Below are 22,453 nucleotides of genomic sequence, written 5' to 3' on the forward strand. Positions count from 1 at the left end.
GCTATCACTGTTGAGGTGGTAGTGGGAGCTATACTTAATTTGTTCAGATAGCTGCTACTTTTTCAGAGTGAGATGAAAATTTTCTTATTCCCATCAACAATAACAATGATGAGTAATAGCCAGCATTTATATAGCACCTACTATGTGTCCAAGCATGGTGCTAAGTTATTTTATTATCTTATTTGATTTGCACAACAGCCCTGAGAGGTGCTTTTGATCATCCCTATTTTGCCATTGAGGACACTGAGCAAACAATTTATATGACTTGCCTGAGGTTGCAGAGCTAGTAAGTGTCTGATGCAGGATTTGAACTCAGTCCTTTCTGACTCTACTCTCAGAGGTCTATTTACTGTGCCACAAGCTTCCTCAGGACAGTATTGTTACTTGAGATCAGAGATAGGTGGAAGGGAAATAGCATGTGGCAAATAGATAACATTTTTCTGCTTCTGGATCCATTCTGCTGTTAGTTGAAAGCAAATGGAAAGTAAATAGTGACTAAAAGCAGACAAGTGTTATCACTTTATTTTACAGAGAATTTCATCAGATTTAGTTTTGAGTCGAATTACTCAATTTCATTTACATTTATTAGCCAATTAAGCCCAACAAAATTGTGCCTACTGTGTGCAAGGCACTTTAAAAATAGTATTTGTCTCATCATATTATATAGTTATCACCTAAATATTTAATATCACTTAATGTTACTGAATTATTGTTCATTTATTAGTAAAACTTAGTTCATCTTCCACCATTAAAAATATAGCTTGTCAGAACTTAATAATTTGAAGTAGAATCCTTGTATTCAAATAAATTATGTTTAGATGTTTACACTCATTTCTGAAAAATCTAAAATTCGTTGATATTTGTACTCTTAGTTTATAGTGTTTCCAATGGTTGGTTTGGTGGTTTTTTTTGTCTTTATTACAGTTACAGATGTACAGTATCCTTCAAAAAGTGAAGTTTCAAATGGAAAAGCCGTCTCAAGAAAGAGTCAAAATCACCTTAAAAACACATCTAAGACAAAGATGAAACAAAAATGTGCTGTCAAAGCACAGAATGGTTTTAACAAGAAAGGCAAAAAAACCCTTTTCAATCCTAAAAAGGAAATGCAGGACTCTGAATATGATTCAGGCTCTGATGTCGGGAGCTCTTTGGATGAGGACTATAGCAGTGGTGAGGAGGTGATGGAGGATGGCTACAAAGGTAAAATACTTCACTTCCTGCAAGGGGCTTCAATTGGTGAACTCACTTTGATTCCCCAGTGCTCTCAGAAAAAGGCTCAGAAGATAACAGAGCTCCGGCCCTTTAACAGTTGGGAAGCTCTGGTAAGTCTACATTCTTTTTTTTTTCCTGCCCCTTTTTTTTTATTCACAGTACATTTATAGTCAAGGTATCTTCAGCCCAGAAAAGCATAGATGGGTGGCCTTATCCTGAGTAGATTAAAACACTACATTTGTTTTAAGCCAATAGCATTTCAAATAGTGTCATATGACCTAATTTTGAATGAATTAAGGGGTGATTTTCCTGAAAAACCCAAGCTGATTGGCCAGCAATACTGTCACTCATTCCTTTGCATAGAAACTTGGTTCATTTCACTGCAGAAGAAGAAATTAGAGCTTCCATTTAGGAAGGAGTTGTTTGCTAGCCTGTTCTGATCTGTTTCTGCTAAAGAACCATACAGAAGGCAAGAATGTGGCAGAATTTTTACAGCAGTTTCTTGAGGAGCAGCAACAACACCCAGGGGATCTCCATGATTCAAAATGCCAGCCTAAGTGTTTCAGTCTTCAACAGAAAAGAAGCAATTGTTTATTTTATTTTTCTTTATAAAGCAACTCAGTCTTTAACATGTTTTTCCTGGTTAAATAATGCAGCCATTTAATGGAGTCTAACAAGCTTCAGTGTTTTTTTAATTCAAAAGATAGAAAAAAGTGTGTAGAAGCCTAGAATTGAAACTTTAGGTGAAGAGAGGACATAACCACTGGTAAGTACACGTTACATATTCATTTTCTGAAATCTCATTTCTTTTTCATGTGCCTTAGACACTGTATCTGTGCTTTTGAATTTTATGTGTTTCAGCAAAATGTCTTCAAATCTTACACAGAATGCATAAAAGGAAATCTTAAGGCTTATGTTAGGTTTTGCTTATATTTTTGTTAGAACTTGGAGTCTTATTTATTTTTTGGGCCTGTGCAGCAATAATACAAACGATTCATTAAACAACTATTGTCTTGTAATGATTAAAAAAATTTTTTAAATAAAGCTTTATTTTCTATTAAAATGGAAAGCAAGAAATATAACTATAATCTATGTGAGCACAAGTGTTCTGAGGGGCTTGATAAGGGAAAAAGTGATTATTTATGTTGTTTAAAAAAAGGAAAAATAGTAAAAATGTATTTGAAAAATACAGAAATGCATCATTACAAGTATTTCATAATGAAATTCGTTTTGCCTGAAGCCTTAGTTTTTGAACAGAACATCTGTCAAAGCAGATCCTTTCAAAACTTGTTTGGTTTTGCCTGAGTGATTTCTTTACAAAAGTATTTGCTAAAGGGCTCTCTTTCCTCCTCTTTGCTGTTTTCTTTTTCTTGAGAGTAATAGGTTATTATAGACCTAAGTTGCTTGGGCTTGTCAGGCCATTATTCATTATTTAATAAAGAATGCAATTGTCAGCACCCATATGTTTAGTTGTTGTAGCCACATGCCCAAATATACCAAGACAGAAAAATAAATTGTATTATTGTGGCAGATGTGGACCTGCCAGATACTGTTGTATATTTAAGATACACACCAATCCAAAAACTAGAAAGCATCTTTTCCTTACCAATTATTTGGCAATATTGATGTTACAAGAGAATTAAGTGATGCTTTAAAATTCTTGGTAATATTTTCCCTGTTTAAAGAATTAAACACAAAAGGTATATTATACATTAGATATCTACTTAGATTATTAATTTCTTGCCTAATCATTTTTAATTACATGATTCCTAAAATTAACATTCTGCTTCAAGGAATAATATCCTATCTGACCAAAGGCAAGGTAAAAGTGTTAGTGATGATTTATGCATATATAATTATTAAAATGAAATGTTACAACTTTCTAGATTTAGGCAAATTAAACATCTTCATACTGTAGAAAGCAATGGGTGAAAATCTAAGGAATTCTAGTTTGTTTAGAACCGCTTTAGGAACACTTGAGAAATTTTGCTCATTGTTGAACTTTCATAGAACAATTTAATCTAATAAAATCAACAAGAGATACTTTTGGTTGTTTTTGTTTGGTCTGATTTCATCAATACAGAGACTACGCAGATAAAAATTCATTTGTAACTCAGGCATATAGAGAGCACAGAAAGAGCTTAAACAGTGTGGCCTGAATGTTCTGAACCCTGGGCTTCCTGACTCTTTCGTATCTGCCTCCCTGTCCAGTGTATTACATGCTTTTCTGAGAGCCAGATTAGCATAATAGAGAGCCTGGGCAAGTTAACTTAGTCTCTTGCTCCCTTACAAGTTTGAAGACTGATAGTTTGGAGAATTTACCAACCCTTATTGGTAAAGGCAGATCCCTAGACCAGTGAAATCAATTCTGACTTTGTTTTCTCTTTACCCCCTCCCCTAAAGTTCCTCTCAATCCCTGCAAAACTTTTTTTTTTTTAAGTTCCACATAAAGTCCCCTTCCAGCTTTAAATCTTATTTTATTTGTTAAGAAGGGTGTAGAAAAGCAACAGTACCTGTAGTTTGATTTCATAATTGAATCATTTCTACTTCAGTGAATAGTAGAAAACAGTTCATTTCAATTCAACAATTAAAAAAAAATTATCATTAAAAGCTATCACTGAAACGGAATATTGGTCATTTCAAAAGCTGTCAGACTCTTAAATATGTAATACTATATTAGGTTCTAGCCAAGTTTCATCCTTCTGTTTCATATTTGTATGTGTATACTCTGCCCCTTTAACTACTTTGTGATACATAATATATTGTGTTAGTTCTTTTATATAGATTTTTCATAACATATGACCTACATCCTTCATTTTTTCCCCTTAAATTCATAGAGTATATGCTACCTTGATACCCGTCATTGGTTATTTAGCTCAAAGTATTTCTCAGAATGATGAAATTTTAAGCTAAGAGAGACATTAGATTATTTTAATGACAAACTATAGGCTCATTATTGGAGTAGAATATGACATGACAATTTTGGTTTGCTATTTTCCCCCCAGATCAAGAATTCATTTTAGTGCCTACATAATACTTTTTTATGATGGCACACCATCAAAAATAATTTTTTTCATTGTTTTGAAAGCTGTATTTCTTTTGTCTCCATCAATTAAATGAAAACAAAGCAGCATATTTATCAAAGAATTTAGAACCATTTTGCCAAAAGGCAAAATTTAAATGGAAAAAATTCTTTTGTGATTTTAAGTATTTTTAAATCATTATTACAAATTTATTTAGTAAAATTCCTAATTAATACATGTTTTTTTGGTAGGGGTTAAATCATTCCATTGGAAATGAACAGTCATATTTTAAAAGCTGCCAACTTTGTATGTGGTTCTTGATTTTAATAAGTTTCTGGCTTTCTCTGCAGAATAGTTAGTATCTATCTGTCTTCCTATCTATTTATGTCCTTGGTTCTTAGTTTTTTATGATAAATCATGAACTAAGGAGGATATTTTGAAAGGTGCTAAGTTAATATGAAGTATTTTCACTACATTTATTATATTTATCAATTTTTTAAAAATGAATTTGCTTTGGAAATAATCTATTGGTTGCATTTTGGTTTATGTTTTGTTATAAATTAAAACCTTCTGTTAACTTAGTGGAACTATAATTTTAATATTCAATTTCTTCTAAACCACTGTCCAAAGATGTTTAGAATTCTGTAGGAATATAATCGGATCAAATGTCTTTTATTAAAAGATAACTAATGATTAGCTCAGTTTTTTAACTTTTCATATAAGTTTATTTCGTGGCCTACTCTTATGACCAGAGTGCTTAGAATCTTGGTAAACAGCAGGGCAAGTTTCTGTAGCTCATGTTTGGTCCACTTTATACTATGTACTTCATGTATACCAAGTTGAACTGAAATTCAGCATCCATTTACTGAGCCCTACAACATACCTGCATTTGCTGTGGACTGACATACAACCAAAAGTCCTTTTTTTCTATGAGCCCATGTAATTACTTTGTTATGGAATCATAAGAGCTATTTTACTTGTTTAGGTCTAGATTGAAAGGTTTGAGAAAGGACCATATTTTTAAGAACATTTTTTTCTTAAAGATAACTTGATAATAGTGACACTTTGTGGCAAGCAATGGATATTTCACTTGATGCTACAGGCGTGTCTTTTCAGCCTTAAGAGAAATGAAGTTTTGTTGCAGGTGTGTTCTTTTTCTTCTTCACAGTAATACTTTGAGTTTGGAGCTCTGAGGAGTTAGCTTAGGTAAATGTATTTATTTAAATGCAAAACCATAGAATTTTAGAACTGATAGGGATCCAATCCCACCACAGTTTTCAGATGAGGAAAATCAAAGGTTAATTGTTTAAACAAGTAGTTAAAGAGCTTTGGACTAGGACTGAGGTCTTCTGACTTGGCTTCCAGCATAGTGTTTTTACTACAATATCACATAATGCCTCTGATTTCATTGGTGCTGGTAGTAGTCATCTCTCAGTTCCAGATAGCAGTTTTTCATGCTTAAAATGGCTGCAAAATATATTTTCAGAGGGGCAATATGCTTAACAAATATGTTACTAGACATTAAAATTTTGTCATTTGAACTTTTGCATGAACCCTTGGCTGCCTTGTGATCATGGATTACTCTAACACGCTAAAGTGCTTCTTGCCGTTGCTTGGAGGAATGTGTTAAATGGGCTGACATGAATCACAATGTTTTTATCATAACAGATGGTTTTGTTTTACTTTCATTTGTGCAGTTATAGATGATAGGGTTTTCATTTATGCCAACCAAGATTTTTGGCAATCAAGCCACTTTCTGTCCTAATCTTGTATTCGTAATAATGTTCTTTATATATTTTTTCAGTTAATTTGCTCAGAAATATTTTTGCAAGTATCTACATGCAGGATCTAATAAATTTTTATATGGTATTTATCATCTGTTCTTTAAAAAAATGAAATATGGACTTTTCTTGTAAAGGGAATTTTTTTCATTTAAATTAAGTTTTTCCATTTAAAAAATACAGGTCCAGATGTTATCTTAAACTTGATAAATAACTTATCGATTTTAGTATTCAGTGATTCTTCATTTTTACTATTATCCATGTTGCAGCACATTTGAAAGCTGTTTTATCAATATCTAGGCAAAATGTAAATGATTGATATGAGAAACAAATCTAATTTAAGATTTATGAAGTATCATGATCTTTTTACAGCATAGGTATTAGAGTTCCGTGCAGCAACAGAAATTAGCACACTCATGATTTTGAATGAAAATTACTTCTCAGTCTAAAAGATTTTCTGTTTAATTAGATGTCAGCATACAAGCATATTAACTTTTGGGGGTACCCAATGTAAGACACAACAAGACATGAAGTTCAGATGTATCTAATCTTTTGGCATGATCTCACTTTGTGTTTTTGTCCTATTCCTCCTTTCACCAGTTTTTTAATTTGAATTTTTTATTTTTGCTTTTAATCATGTCATTTTCCCTTAGAAAAGGTGTAGGCAGGACAAAGTAGCTATCTTGACTGTTGAATCTTAAAATATTTTTGCTCTTTGATATGTTTGTAGTTAGTAGAATTTGATGTGAGCATTAACCTAAGGCATTCATGGTCAGTATTTTTGTGTGCTTGCTGAGGGTCTCAGTTATTTTCTATGTTCATTTCAGCACAAATTTATTCTTGGGAGATAGGAAACAATAGTTTTTGGTCTTGAAAAGCTTATTTATTTCCAAAGGGATCTCTCATTTTTACCTGCCCAGGAATTGAAAGCCTGATTTCAAATCTTGTTCCTTTACTTTATGCATTTTTTTCTCTTCAGACAAATTAGGCTAGATATTAAACATGAGTGTGTTTTTGCTGGTTCTCGTAGAGAAATTTTAATTTAGTAAGGGAAATAAATCTTAACATGAAACTAGGTGTCTTAGTGTATACAATGAAGGCTTTAGAAATTCAGAATAGACAAATCATTGCAGGCTGGAAGGCTTTATGGAGGCAGTGGGACTTCCATTGGGCTTCGAAAGATGAATGGATTTAGCTTCGTTTGTACGCAGAGAAGGGGAAAGGTCATTCAGTAGGGAACAGCAGGAGTATGGGAGTGTGTTGGATGGGGTCTGCAGTGAGCAGAGCTGTGAGAGAGAAGAGCATTTGTGTTTGAGTAAAAGGAAATTAGGTTGAATGAGTAAGGTGATACCAGATCACAGAGGCCTTGAAAAATCAGAGAATGACTTGGAGAAGTAAGTGGTAAAGCCATTTTTAGGGGGAAGAGTTCAGTTTTGGACATGCTGAATTTGATATTTGAACAAATGGGAAAAGGAGAGCTAAAGTCCAGGTAAGTTTGTTTAGGGTAGGAGTTTTCAGTAAGTCTCAAGAAAATCTAAGTCATTGTACTTTAGGCCATAATGAAAGCTAAACTAATAAAAGTATAAAAGGTACTGTGTTATTCCTACTAAGGAAACAAAATAGAATTTGCATTTCTTATGGTGCTCAAATGGTATTGTTGAATTAATTTCTCCTTTACCCCCACAGTTCACAAAAATGAGCAAGACAAATGGGTTGTCAGAAGATTTAATATGGCACTGTAAAACATTGATCCAAGAAAGGGATGTAGTTATAAGACTTATGAACAAATGTGAAGACATTTCAAATAAATTGACAAAGCAGGTGACCAAGCTTACTGAAGGTGGAGGTGGATGGAACATAGATCAACCTTCCATTCTAAACCAAAGGTAATATCTGTTGAATATTGCAGCCTAATTGATAATTTTGAAGATTCAGTCTGAACTTTCCATTGCTGGCTTACAGAATTAGAGTGAGAAATGATGCTTGAAAATAAACCTGAGATTAAAAGAGCCTACTAAAAAGTTTGTAGTAATTACCTCGTAATAACTGTCTGCAAAATAATACTAGCTCACAATTAGAGTGCTTTGGAGTTTCTTAACTAAATTTATCTTATTAAATTGAAAATTGATTATTTGATAATCCTGTATGATATTGTGTAGATCGATAGAAGACCTGAACAAAACATGTCTTCTGACTCTTAGTCTACATATGATTTGTATTTTAAAAAATAATTATGGGGCAGCTGGGTGGGGCAGTGAATAAAGCACTGGCCCTGGATTCAGGAGGACCTGAGTTCAAATCTGGCCAAAGACACTTGTTACTAGCTGTGTGACCCTGGGCAAGTCACTTAACCCTTTTTGCCCCCCATCACATCAATTTGAAAACTTCATACTGAACCTATACTTTAAAAATTCTGTTAGATATAAGTAAAAATTGAGGTGCTAAAAGTAGTATTTATCTGTGGTTTTAAACCTTTTAGATAGTTTTCAGATTTAGTTCATGCTAGGGGGATGGAATAAAAACTTTCTTGAACTAGATTGAACTAACTACAGCGTGTCGGAACATAACTTTACTAAAAGTGAAGTCACTTTGTCAGGATTCTTGAAAATGATTTTGTAAAAAATTAAAGTGATTTTCATTTTAATGAAGTTCTATAATTAGGGAAAAATCCCATATCTCTTTATTTAAAACATTTGACACAGACATCATTGAACTAAAAAAATGAATTATTGTTTCACATTTTGGAATCTAATTCAATCATTTAGGAGGGCGGCATATTTAAGTTCAGACTTTCTCATACCTGAGTATATCTCTTAACGGTCATGGGTCATCAGAACAACAATAGTTAACACTTACATAGTGCTTACTATATGACAGGCACTGTGCTGAAATAATTACCTCATTTGATCCTCTTAACGTGCTGTTAACATCCCAGTGTTACAGATGAAGAAACTTAAGAATAGTCCTTAAGGGTAGTATACTAAGATCTCAGTTCTACTTTTAGAATTAAACTTTTTACTTAGTTCTGCATTTTTAGTGATCCAAACTAAGTGTCCAGTGTATTTGATCATTAAATGACTAGTAACATTAAGGTGTGGGTTTTTGTGTTGTTTTGTTGTTTTTTTAATTTCTCCCTCACTCCCCACCCTTCTCTAGAATAGAAAAGGCTAAAATTTTACAGACACACACACACACACATATACACATACATGTATAAAATATGTAAAACTACTATATGCACTTCTATTTATCAGTTCTTTGGAGGTGGATAACATCTTCCTTCATACATAGACCCTTTGTAGTTAATTTTGGTATTTATGATATTCAAGATGAATTAATCATTCAAAGTTGTTCTTAGGACAGCATTTCTGTTACCATGTACAGTGTTTTTCTGGTACTGCTCATTTCACTTTTCATTATTTTATCCAAGTCTTTCCATGTTTTTCTAAAACTAAGCAGCTCATCATTTCTTATAGCAAAGTTTTATCCCATCACAATCATCTACCACTATTTGTTTAGACGTTCTCCAGTTGAAGGGCATCTATCATATTAGCCAATCTGATAACTATAAGATGATATCTCAAAGTTATTTTAGTTTGTATTTCTCTAATCAGTAATGATTTATTTAGAGCATTTCTTTAATATGGCTATATATAATTTAAAATGGCTATATATGGCTATATATAATTTAAAATTTTTTCCATGGTTTTCTGCTTTCCTTCTAATCTTGGCTACATCGGTTTTATTTGTACAAAACCTTTTTAATTTAATGTAACAAAATTATCCATTTTATACTTCAGAATGCTCTCTATCTCTTGTTTATAAATTTTTCTCTTATCCATAAGTCCAATAGGTAATGTTCCATGCTTTTAAAATTTTCTTGTGATGTAGGCCATGTCTTCATTTTGACCTTGCCTTGGTAAATGGTTTAAGATACTGCTCTCTGCCCAATTTCTGCCAAACTGATTTCCAGCTTTCACAACAGGTTTTTTACCAAATAATGAATTTTTGTCCCCAAAACTTAAATCTTTACATTTGTCAAACCCAAGGTTTTACTATAATCATTTATTACTGTGTATTTTATGTCCACTCTGTTCTACCAATTTACCTATTTCTTAGACAGTACCAGATAATTTTGATAATGACTGCCTTATAATATAGATAGTTTAAGATCTGGTGCCGCTAAATCTCTTTCCTTCTTCCATCCATACCCCTTTTGTATAATTATTCCATTTTACCTCTCCCTACCCAGTTTTGTGTTTTAGATTCATCCTGTCATACTCATCTGTAGGCCTTTTATATGTGTATAATCTTTCAAACTACCCAAAGTTAACAACTTTACAAGTACAGATAATGTTTTCCCATATTAAGAAGCAAACAGTTCAACCTATTGAGTCCCTTATAATTGGTCTTTAATGTTTACCTAATGTTTCTCCTTGATCTTATATATCAGATTTTCTTTGAATTCTGGTCTTTTTGTCATGAATATCCGACAGTCTTTCAATTCATTAAATGTCCGTGTTTGGTTTTTTGTTTTGTTTTGTTTTTTCCTCATTCAGGATTATATTCAGCTTTGCTGGATAAGTCATTCTTGATTACAAGCCCAGTTCCTTTGCTCTTCTAAATATAATGTTCTAAGCCCTTCAGTCTCTTACTGTGGAAGCTGCTAGATCTTGTGTTATCCTGATTGTAGCTCCCCAGTATTTAAATTGTTTCTTGTTGCTTGTAGTATTTTCTTCTTAACCTGGGAGCTTTGAAGCTTGGCTATGATGTTTCTGTGAGTTTTCATCTTGGGTTCTCTTTCAGGTGGTGTGGTCAGTGGAATTCTCCTCTCATTTTAGTACTTCTGGGCAATTTTCCCTTAATTTCTTGTAACATGATTTCTAGGCTCTTTTTAAAAATCAAAATTATTTTCTTGACCAACAAAGTCCAGCAGCAAGAGATAGAAAGAGAAATTCCATTTAAAGTAACAGTAGATAATATAAAATACTTGGGAGTCTACTTGCCAAGACAAACCCAGGAACTCTATGAACACAACTACCAAACATTCTTCACACAAATTAAATCAGATCTAAATAATTGGAAAGATATCAATTGCTCATGGATAGGCAGAGCTAATATAGTAAAACTGACAATACTGCCTAAATTAATTTACTTATTCAATGCCATACCAATCAGACTACCTAAAAATTATTTTATAGAGCTAGAAAAAATAATAACAAAATTCATCTGGAAAAACAAATTCAAGAATATCCAGGGAAATAATGAAAAAAAATTCAGGAAGGTAGGTTAGCGGTACCAAACCTGGAGCTTTACTACAAAGCAGCAGTCATCAAAACTATCTGGTACTGGCTAAAAAATAGAGTGGTAGATCAATGGAATAGGCTAGGCTCAGGAAATGCAGTAGTAAATGACACTAGTAATGTAGTGTTTGATAAACCCAAAGACTCCAGCTTTTGGGATAGGAACTCAGTATTTGACAAAAACTGCTGGGAAAACTGGAAGATAGTATGGCAGAAATTAGGCATAGACCAACATCTGACACCTTATACTAAAATAAGGTCAAAATGGATACACGATTTAGACATAAGAGGTGATACCATGGGTAGATTGGGAGAGAAAGGAATAGTCTATCTATCAGGTCTTTGGAAAGGAAAACAGTTTATGACCAAACAAGAGATAGAGTATATTATAAAATGCAAAATGGAAGATTTTGATTACATTAAATTAAAAAATTTTTGTACAAACAGAAGCAATGTATCCAAAATTAGAAGGGAGGCAGAAAGCTGGGAAACAATTTTTGTGGCCAGTACTTCTGATAAAGGCTTCATCTCTAAAATATATAGGGAACTAAATCAAATTTATGAGAATTCAAGTCATTCCCCAATTGAGAAATGGTCAAAGGATATGAACAGGCAGTTTTCTGATGAAGAAACCAAAGCTATCTATTCCCATATGAAAAAATGCTCTAAATCCCTAATGATTAGAGAGATGCAAATTAAAACAACTCTGAGGTACCACCTGACACCTATTAGATTGGCTAAAATGACAAAAAAGGAAAATAATAAATGTTGGAGAAGCTGTGGGAAAATTGGAACACTAATGCATTGTTGGTGGAGCTGTGAACTGATCCAACCATTCTGGAGAGCAATTTGGAATTATGCCCAAAGGGCGATAAAGCTGTGCATACCCTTTGACTCAGCAATACCACTTTTAGGTCTTTTTCCCAAAGAGATCATGGAAAGGGGAGAGGGACCCACATGTACAAAAATATTTATAGTTGCTCTTTATGTGGTGGCAAGGAATTGGAAGTTGAGGGGGTGCCCATCAATTGGGGAATGGCTGGACAAGTTGTGGTATATGAATACAATGGAATACTATTGTGCTGTAAGAAATGATGAGCAGGAGGAGTTCAGAGAAACCTTGGAGGGTCTTGCGTGAGCCGATGATGAGTGAGATGAGCAGAACAAGAACATTGTACACAGTATCATCAACATTGAGTGTTGATCTGCTGTGATGGACTATATTCTTCTCACCAATGCAATGGTACAGAAGAGTTCCAGGGAACTCATGATAGAAGAGGATCTCCAAATCCAAAGGGAAAAAAAAAAGAACTGTGGAGTATAGATGCTGAATGAACCATACTATTTCCTTTGGTTTTGGTGTTGTTGTTTTTTTCTATTTTGAGGTTTTTCATCATTGCTCTGATTTTTTCTCTTATAACATGACTAATGCAGAAATAGGATTAATGTTATTGTGTGTGTGTGTGTGTATCCTATATCAGATTACCTGTTGTCTAGAGGAAGGGGGAGGGAGGGAGAAAAATCTGAAATTGTAAAGCTTGTATAAACAAAAGTTGAGAACTATCTTTACATGTGATGGAAAAAATAAAGTATTCTCTGTCTAGAGCAAAAAAAAAATATTCCTTAAATTTTTGGATCTCCTTTTCCATTTGGTTGACTTTCTTTTCAGAATTTTCTTGATTTTTCTCAGATTGCTCTTACTTTTTTTCCTAATTTATCCTCAACTTTTCATTTGATTTTTAAAGTCCTCTTTAAGTTCTTACAAGAATTCTTTCTGAGTTTGTGACATTTAACATTTTCCCCTGAAGTAGGTGTGGTTTTCAGTGTTTTGTTTGTTTGGGTTTTTTAGCTTCACCATCTTCTGAGTATGAACCCAGATCTTCTTTGTCCCTATAGTAGCTGTCTGTGGTTGTGTTCTTCTTTGCTTTCACATTGTTATTATTCCTTTAAAATTTTTTAATGACTTATTATTATTATAGTCAGGTTCTATTCTTGAGATATGGGGGATGGTGCTTCAGGCTTCAGGCCTAGACAGAATGGTGGCTGTATCAGTAAATTTACCTTCTAAAAGTTGGCACTGCTGTTTCCTTTTTCTATAGCAATGTGATAATGCAGAGTCCTGCATTTTCCAAACTTTTCTAATTGAGTCTGTTCTGTGGTTATTTCAGTTACTAAAAACCCCTGAAACCTTTTCAAATTGTATAACTTTAAAAATACTTCTTAACTATTATTCACATAGTTCTTTTTAGATGAAAATAAAATACCTAAGTAATGAAAATATCTTTTTGATTGTTTGGAGGAACTTGTTTGCACTCTGTGCCTCCTATGGCATATTTCCCTAGTTGCCTGAAGCTTTCCTTTTAGGCCCATTATCTCCTCTTAGTCTTTTATACACCAAATAATTCTAGTCAGTTAAAACTACCTTCACTTAAGTGTAGCTGATTGCAAGTGATTATTGAGATCAAAAGATTGAAAGCTGAAAGGGACCTTAGACAGATCTTAATTTTACCTGTTAGTAAATTGGAGCTTAGTGAGACTTAAACAGTTTGCTCAAGGCCACACAGTAGCCAGGTCTGTATTCTTGCCCAGACTTTCACTTCAAATCCAGTGCTCTGTGTAAATGCTTTAACCTTAAAAAAATATTCACATTTATTCCAAACATTTTGGTAGAATTTCAGGTGGAAATAAAGGAAATTTTTAAAAATCAGATATTGTGCGACCAAGACAGGCTACTACCAAGCTGACCAAATGTATCTGCATATTTACTCAGGGTCATCTACCCTAAGCTATTCTTTCGTTTTGTTTTGTTTTGTTTTTGCAGGGCACTGAGGGTTAAGTGACTTGCCCAGGGTCACACAGCTAGTAAGTGTCAAGTGTCTGAGGTCAGATTTGAACTCAGGTCCTCCTGAATCCAGGGCCAGTGTTTTATCCACTGTGCCACCTAGCTTCCCCCTACCCTAAGCTATTCTTTATTTTCATAGATTTTATTTCTGAAACCACAAATTGCTTTCAAAGTACCAAGTGTTTTAAAAACAGCTCTCATGTATGGGGTGAATGAACCGCCAACATTTGATGATGATGGCATACTTGCGTATGTATAATATGTTTACAAATTAGGTGTTAGGGGCTACCTGTTCAGGTTGTCCAGTCTCTGGGATAACCAATTGAAATTGGTAAAATATACTTTTAGGGTATAAAATCTATCATGGTTTTATGAATAAAGTCATCTTGACTTTATTTTATCATGTCATAATTATTTTTTATCTTGGAGAAAATTCATTCAAGCTTCTAATGTGTTTGTGTTCTTTTGAGTGGGTGTTTTATGTTGGCTCCTATTAAGTGTAAGACCCTCTGAACCTTTTTTGTATAAACTGTTGCAGTCATCCTGTTTTTCATGTTCTTTTTTAAACAAAAATTTTACATTTCTCCCTACTAAACTTCTTCAGATCTTCTGTGAATTTCAGTCCAACTTCCCACTCTATTTAAGATCTTTTTCATTCTTGATTCTATAACCTGATATATTAGTCCTCCTCAACTTTGTATTATCTATACATGTTGTGTGTTGCGTACTCTTTCTCCAGGTTGACTAGGAGGGCTGTCTAACCAGACATAAATTTCCTTAACAGTTTGGAGTTATACCAGGAGGGAGAATGAAAGCTAGTTGAGATGTTGGTAGTGCAGCACAGTTTTGGAGAGTTGCTTAAATAGCTTTCCATGAGTGTTGCTCATAGGTGAGTGTGGGTTTACATTGCAAGAGAAAATCATATGCGCTGGCTTGTTCTGTAAGCTGTTTTCAGGCATTTTTTTTTTTTTAGTGAGGCATTTGGGGTTAAGTGACTCGCCCAGGGTCACACAGCTAGTAAGTGTTAAGTGTCTGAGGCTAGATTTGAACTCAGGTACTCCTGACTCCAGGGCCGGTGCTCTATCCATTGCGCCACCTAGCCGCCCCTGTTTTCAGGCATTCTTAATGAAGAGTCACAGACTCGATAACAGCTGCATCCTTATTGAGATATGAGCATTTGTCACAGGTTATAGACCTCATGTGTTATTATAAAGGTTGTAAGACTTACAGATAACACCAGCATATAAGTAATTTTCAAATTCTCATCTACCTTTACTCTGTCTTCACCCCCTCAAATACGATATCTGATATTCTAATAGAAGTAATAAGCAGACTGTCACAAAGATGTCTGCCACTTGGCAAGCTGTCCTATTTGTGGGGGGATTGAATAAATTTGTGAAGAATCATCTAATATGTCTGAATCTTAGGCTGCCTGATATCCCATGACCACTCCTCTCCCCTCTTGAATTTGCCGTATCCTGTCTTCCAAGTAGTACAGAATTTGACCATAGATCACAGTCCTGTAATACCTGAAAAAAACACAGATATACCCTGATTGGCCGTTCTTCCAGAGGCCTAGCATCCAGGGCCACATAGAATACCAAGGAAGACAGGAAGGGAACCCTCAAGATTATACCTGGAGGAGTTTCTCATAAGTTCCTTCTCAGTCTTGTGTGTTATGTACTTCTTTCTTCTGCACCACACTGAAATTCTCACAGGGGTTGGCTTGGTCTAGTTAGGGTACATGTGGAAGATCTTGCAAGCTAGTCTTAATATCTCCTTGAATCTGAATGGAATCTCTTATGCTCATAGTTATAGCACAGCTTTGTTTTGTTTTTGGCAGGGCAGTGAGGGTTAAGTGACTTGCCCAGGGTCACACAGCTAGTGTCAAGTGTCTGAGGCCAGGTTTGAACTCAGGTCCTCCTGAATCCACGGGCAGTGCTCTATCCACTGTGCCACTTAGCTGCCCCTAAAAATTAGTTTTAAAAGAGTTTCCAATAAAGTTTTTTTCAAATTGTCTCAAATTTACTATACATAGCATAGAGTACTATTCTAGGAGTACCACATATCAGGATCAGATTGGTGAAATTAGTGCATCTTGTATTCAAGTGTTTGCAACCCTTGCAAAAGAACAAAGATATTCTAGTCAAACAAAATCATTAATCGGAGATTTTAAAAATGTCTTTTCCAAGCACACACCACTGTTTTATTTGCTGTGGGAATACATTAAATTCAATTTGAGAAATCATGCTTAATATGTTTTTAAAATGCCTGTCTGATAAATTAATCTGATAAAGGCCTTATTTCTCAAATATATAGAGACTTAGCCAAATTTATAAGAATACTAGTCATTCTCCAGTTAATAAATGGTCAAAGGATTCAAACAGGCAGTTTTCAGACAGAAATCAAAGCTATTTATAGTCATGTGAAAACATGTTGTAAATCACTACTGATTAGAGAAATGCAAATTAAAACAACTCTGAGCTACCACCTTATACCTATCAGTTTGACTAATATGACAAAAAAGGAAAATGATAAATGTTGGAGGAGATGTGGGAAAATTAGGACACTAATGCACTGTTGGTAGAGTTGAAAACTGATCTATTCTGAAGAGCAGTTTGAAACTATGCCCAAAGGGCTGTCAAACTGTCCATATTGATACAGCAATACCACTGCTAGTTCTGTATCCCAAAGTGATAAAAAAGAAAAGTATATGTACACAGATATTTAGAGCAGCTCTTTTTGTGGTAGCTAAGAATTTGAAAATTATGGGGATGCCTCTCAGTTGGAAAATGGCTAAACAAGTTATGTATACATACATAATAAACGTATGTATATACATGCACAAGTTAGAGGTGTATGGTTGTAATAGAAAATTATTGTGCTTTAAAAAATGACAAGCAGAATGATTTCAGAAAAACCTGGAAATACATGCCCAAACTGATACAAAGTAAAGTAGAACCAAGAGAAAATTGTATACAATAACAGAAATATTGTACAATGAAGAATTGTGAATGACTTGGCTATACTCAGCAATACAATGATCCAGGACAGTCCCAAAGAACTCGTGATGAAAAATGCTATCTACTGCCAGAAAAAGAACAAAAAATCTGGAATTGTCTTGATATACACTGAAGCATTCTCTCTCTCTCTCCCCCCCCCCCACCTCCCTTTCTCTCTCCCTCCCTCCCTCCCTCCGTGTCTCTCTCTCTCTCTCTCTCTCTGCCTTTCTTCGTTTTCAAGTCTTGCACAAAATGAATGATAGGGAAATGGTTTTCATGACTGTACATGTTTAACCTATATCAGATTGCTTACTGTATGCAGGGAGAAGGGAGCGAGGGACAGAGTTTACAATTCATAACTTTCAACAAAAACAAGAATAGTGTATGTAACCAGCGATGTGATTTCATAGTAATGAGTGGCTTCAATTAGGTATTTTTCGGGCTGTGGATTAGTAGCCATGTGTGTCTGTCTCTGTGTTTTGGTGGGAGGGTACAAATACATAAACATGCCTAAGCAAGGATACTTTACTCATAAACTGTTTTTTGCCCTTTGTTTGCAGATTATTGTCTTAGAGAATTGCCTCCGTGTTCTCTCTGAGAATTTAAAATGACTTGCCCAGGGTTGAGCAGTATGTAGTGGGAGTGGTACTTTAACCCAGGCCTAACTGACAGCAAAGCTGACTCTTACTCCACTAGGCCATTGCTGCCTTTCCTACTAGAAGTAGGGAAAGCTCAGTCCTGGGCAAAAGAACTCTGAAGCTACACCTCTCCTTTTTTCATTTCCTACATATATTTCAGTATTGGATTTGAACTAGCAAGTAAAAAATGCTTTCTGACCTGCAGCTGGGATGCTTTATCCCTAAAATGTTTAAGAGTACCTATTGGGGGCGGGCGGTGCAACTAGGTGGCACAGTGGATAAAGCACCAGCCCCCTATTCAGGAGGACCTGAGTTCAAAGCTGGCCTCAGACACTTGACACTAGCTGTGTGACCCTGGGCAAGTCACTTAACTCTCATTGAAGAGTACCTGTTAGGGTTCAAGCCTTAATGTGGGTGTAAACAAAGTAGGCTTTGTCATTACAAGCCTTTTTGTACCAGCTTTATGACTTTATTTTGAGCCACCAAAGTTTAATGTGCTTACTTTCAAGTTCATTCACTACCATTCCAAAATGTATTTCTTTATAGTCTTCAGATAATTCAAAGAAAATGTTTTCTGTGTTGTACAAAAATTTAAGTTAAGAATATTTATAGTAGCATTCCAAAATGTATTTCTTCATAGTCTTCAGGTAATTCAAAGAAAATATTTTCTGTGTTGTACAAAAATTAAGTTAAGAATATTTATGATTAATGGGAATGTCAGTGAACCATCTAAATGTCTATTCTCAACTACTTTATTAAGAAGGTCAGTGGCAACTCTCATCATGGTCCTAATTATTGAATTAATCTGGAAATGTGATATTTTGTATATTCCATATGTTGTTTAAAATTAACTTTTGGGGGGGGTGAGGCAGTTGGGGTTAAATGACTTGCCTAGGGTCACACAGCTAGTAAGTGTTAAGTGTCTGAGGCCAGATTTGAACTCAGGTCCTCCTGACTCCAGGGCCGGTGCTCTTTTGACTGCGCCACCTAGCTACCCCTAAAATTAACTTTTTAAGGAATGATTGAACTTGTTACTGCTAGTACTGAAAACCAATTGTTAAATAAGGAATAAATTGTAGAAAGGATACAAATGAAGGCAATGTTTGTTTTTTACTTCATTTTCTTTGTAGTAGTTGAAGAATTTAGAGAGAGAATTACTCATTATTCATTATTATTCACTAACACACAAGTATTTGGGTAATAATAAGTCAAAAGGTATGGAAAGATACACTACAGGAATAGATGTGTCTAAATCTAAAATTGATCTAAAGAAGATACCAAAAGTTAAGATACTTCCATTATTAATCACTCTTTTTCTTTTCAGTTTGTCCCTCAAGCCATATCAGAAGATTGGTTTGAATTGGCTAGCACTGCTACATAAACATGGACTAAATGGTATTTTGGCTGATGAAATGGTAAGTAGAATGACAGTTTTTCCTTTTAAATTTTATTATGAATAGAAATAGTAATTTGAAGCCTGTCTTTTCCATAATATTAAGTATTTATGTCTGACCCTAAGGAAACATTATTTTATCATTTTGTAGTTTTCTTCCTTTTCTATCACTAGATTGAAATTTGTTTTTTCCCTCCTTTGATATTCCTGTTTTTAGCTGGGTGTTCACACCAGTGAGTTTTACCTCTCTTGTGTTTGACTCTTCAGTTAACTGCCTCAGTTCCTGAATATCTAATCTCATCCCTTTCTGTTTTGAAACTACTGGCATCTAGAAAATCAAACTAAGATAAGGCCTGTGTTCTAGCACCAATGGTTAGGGATTACTCCAAGACATTTCCTTAAGATTCCCAGGGCAGGGGAGGTAGGAGGAGTGAAAGATCATAGAATTTTATAGCTGGAAAGATCCTTAGTGATAGTGTTGTCCAAATACCTTCATTTTATGGATTAGGGACTGAGATCCCAAGGTTATAAAGCTAGTTAGTAGCTAATCTATGACAAGAGTTGAAGTCTCTAGATACTCAGATGAATTTTTAAATTATTACTCATCCTCTGAAACTTACCATGTTTACGAATATCTTCTTATAACAACCTCTTTATACATTATCACTGTACAGTACATTCAGGCCTGAGATCAACACTTCTGAAGGATATATATTTCTGGAACAAAATTAAATGAAAATATTCAAATTTATTTGCAGACTAAATAATGAATACTAACAGAGAAGATAGACATGGAAACTTCAAAATACAGACTTTGTGGCTTCCTCCTGCATTTCTTATTTGAAAATATAATGTGGACTTTTATGTTAATGACATTTGGCTTCAATATAGCAATTTTTTATGTCCTATTAAGGTTGCTAAAAGAGAATTTCTATCTTGATCATTGTTGAAAAACAAGATTTATCTCACTTGAGGAACAATTACTTATTTTGTTTCTAATGACTTAATGCACTATAAGGGAAATGAAGTTAGTAACATTTAGATTTACACTAGAAAGCTTTGTTGATAATTTTTCCTTTTTAACTATTACCCTTACAGGGATTAGGGAAAACAATTCAAGCCATTTCCTTCCTGGCATACCTCTACCAAGAAGGTAATAGAGGTCCTCATTTAATTGTTGTGCCAGCTTCAACTTTAGGTAGGTATTACTTGGGTAAGGGAGATTTCACCATTTTTATTAGGCATCTTGGTTTTTAAAAAGTGTTTAATATAAAGTGATTAGATGTGATGCTGTTTCTTTCCGCATTTTCTTATTGTAAAATGAATTTTAATAATAGACTTTATGATTCTACCTTGTTTTCTAGCTTCCTTCTTCCTTTATTATGTTGTTCCCAGTATCTTTAAAACAAAATAAAATAATTACCTTTTTTTTCTGGTGGGGCAAGTGACTTGCCCAGGGTCACACAGCTAGTAAGCGTCAAATGTCTGAGGCTGGACTTGAACTCAGGTCCTCCTGAATCCAGGGCCAGTGCTTTATCCACTGCACCACCTTCCTGCCCCCAATATTTAACCTTTTTAAGTTAACAGCACTTATTAGAATTTCCATACTTTGGTATCATTGTTAAAATTTTATAGCTTTAATCTTAATTCACAGGTTGGCTAAACATTTTCTTTGACAGATACTTATAAATACTATTTTTGGTTTATAGTTTAATAACTAATAATGCCCATCTTTTTTGATGCTGTCTAAAAATAAAATTTTAGCTGAATTAGTATCTAAATTATAAACCATCTATAATGGCCTATAGCATAATTACTTTTTAATGCTATACATCTAAGGAGATATTCGTAAAGTGCTTAGCATAGTGCCTTGGCACATAGTAGGTACTATATACATGTTTATCCCCCTTCCTTTGTATCGCTTCCCCATCTTATATACTTCAATGGATGCATCATAGGATTGGTAAGAAACCCAAGAGGTCATCTAGTCAGTCGTGTTCGATTCTTTATGGCCCCATGAACTACAGTATGCCGATGCTGTCCCTTGGGTTTTCTTTGTAAAGATACTGGAGTGGTTTGCTATTTCCTTCTCCCGTGGACTAAGGCAAACAGATTAAGTGACTTGCCCAGGGCCACCTGGCTAGTAAGTGTCTTGAGTTCAGATTTGAATTCAGGTCTTCCTGACTACTATCTGTTTCCACATCTAGTCTAAGCCAAACCAAAATAATATCCTCTGTGTCAAATCATTAAGCGGTCCAGTGTGTTATAGGCAATATACTTGACACAGGATATATAGACCCACCCCCCCACCCCCAGGGAAAAAAAAGTTCCAGCTTTCATGGAGCTCACATTCCATTGGGGGAGACAACTTGTACATAAGTATATACAGAATAAATATATACAGAAGAGTAATACAAAGTAAAATAAAAGATAGTCAAAGAAAACACTAGCATTTGGGGCATCAGAAAATGCTTCATGTTAGAAGGTGGTGAGTGACCAGCATCCTGCAGGTAATAGGGAATTTTATGAAATAGAGGTAGAGAAAGAGTTAATTCCAGCATAGGGGGATAGCCAGTGGTTCAAAAGCACAGAGACATGGGATGGAGTGTAGCACATGAAGGGACAGAGCTGAATTGTAGAGTTAAGCAAAGAATAGTAATATATAAGGAGACTGAGGTTGGAACCAGGTTGTGAAGGCCCCTGTTGTTGTTGGGGTTTTTTGTTTTCAATTAACACCCTCCATTTTCTCTTACCCACCCCACTTCCCATCCTTCCAAATTTAGACAAAAGTGAAGGACTTTAAATACCCAACCAAAGAGTTTATATTTTATCTTGGAGTCAGTTAATCAGCAAATGTTTGTTATGCACTTAACTATGCATCAGAAATTATGCCCATGAACCTCCTATTTTGATGGAGACAACATGTGAAAATAACTAAGTTTATAAAAGATGTGTAGAATAAATGGGAAGTAAGCTCAAAGGGGAAGACATGAGTCCTGGAAGGATAGGAAAGCCCACTGCAGAAGGCCACGGGAGTTTATCGATTAAGGGCATAACAGAGTTAGAACTACATGGAGGACTGATTAGATTGGTTTTTAACTTGAGGCAGGCAGACCAATTAGGACAGTGTTGCAGTGGTCTAGGGGAGAAGCAATGAGATCCTGAGTTAAAGTGGCAGCTTCTGTGAGCAGAGGGCAGGCATTAAAGACGAAAGATGTGGGAGAGGGAGGATGAGTCTGGGGACTTGCTGGCTATGGAG

General features: G+C 34.8%; 1 protein-coding gene across 2 annotated transcripts in view; it reads left to right on the forward strand.

Annotated features, from left to right (window-relative positions):
* SMARCAD1 (SWI/SNF-related, matrix-associated actin-dependent regulator of chromatin, subfamily a, containing DEAD/H box 1) overlaps nucleotides 1–22,453 on the forward strand; it is a 100,458-nt gene that overhangs the window by 48,144 nt on the left and 29,861 nt on the right. For both annotated transcript variants that reach the window (XM_043970072.1, XM_043970073.1), the window contains exons 9-12: nucleotides 925–1,322; nucleotides 7,703–7,902; nucleotides 19,126–19,216; nucleotides 20,293–20,392. In XM_043970072.1, coding sequence (XP_043826007.1) covers nucleotides 925–1,322; nucleotides 7,703–7,902; nucleotides 19,126–19,216; nucleotides 20,293–20,392 — 789 coding nt within the window. The remainder of the gene's footprint in view (nucleotides 1–924; nucleotides 1,323–7,702; nucleotides 7,903–19,125; nucleotides 19,217–20,292; nucleotides 20,393–22,453) is intronic.

Source organism: Dromiciops gliroides, chromosome 6 (genome assembly GCF_019393635.1).
Source record: "Dromiciops gliroides isolate mDroGli1 chromosome 6, mDroGli1.pri, whole genome shotgun sequence".
In the NCBI taxonomy this organism is placed as follows: Eukaryota; Metazoa; Chordata; class Mammalia; order Microbiotheria; family Microbiotheriidae; genus Dromiciops; species Dromiciops gliroides.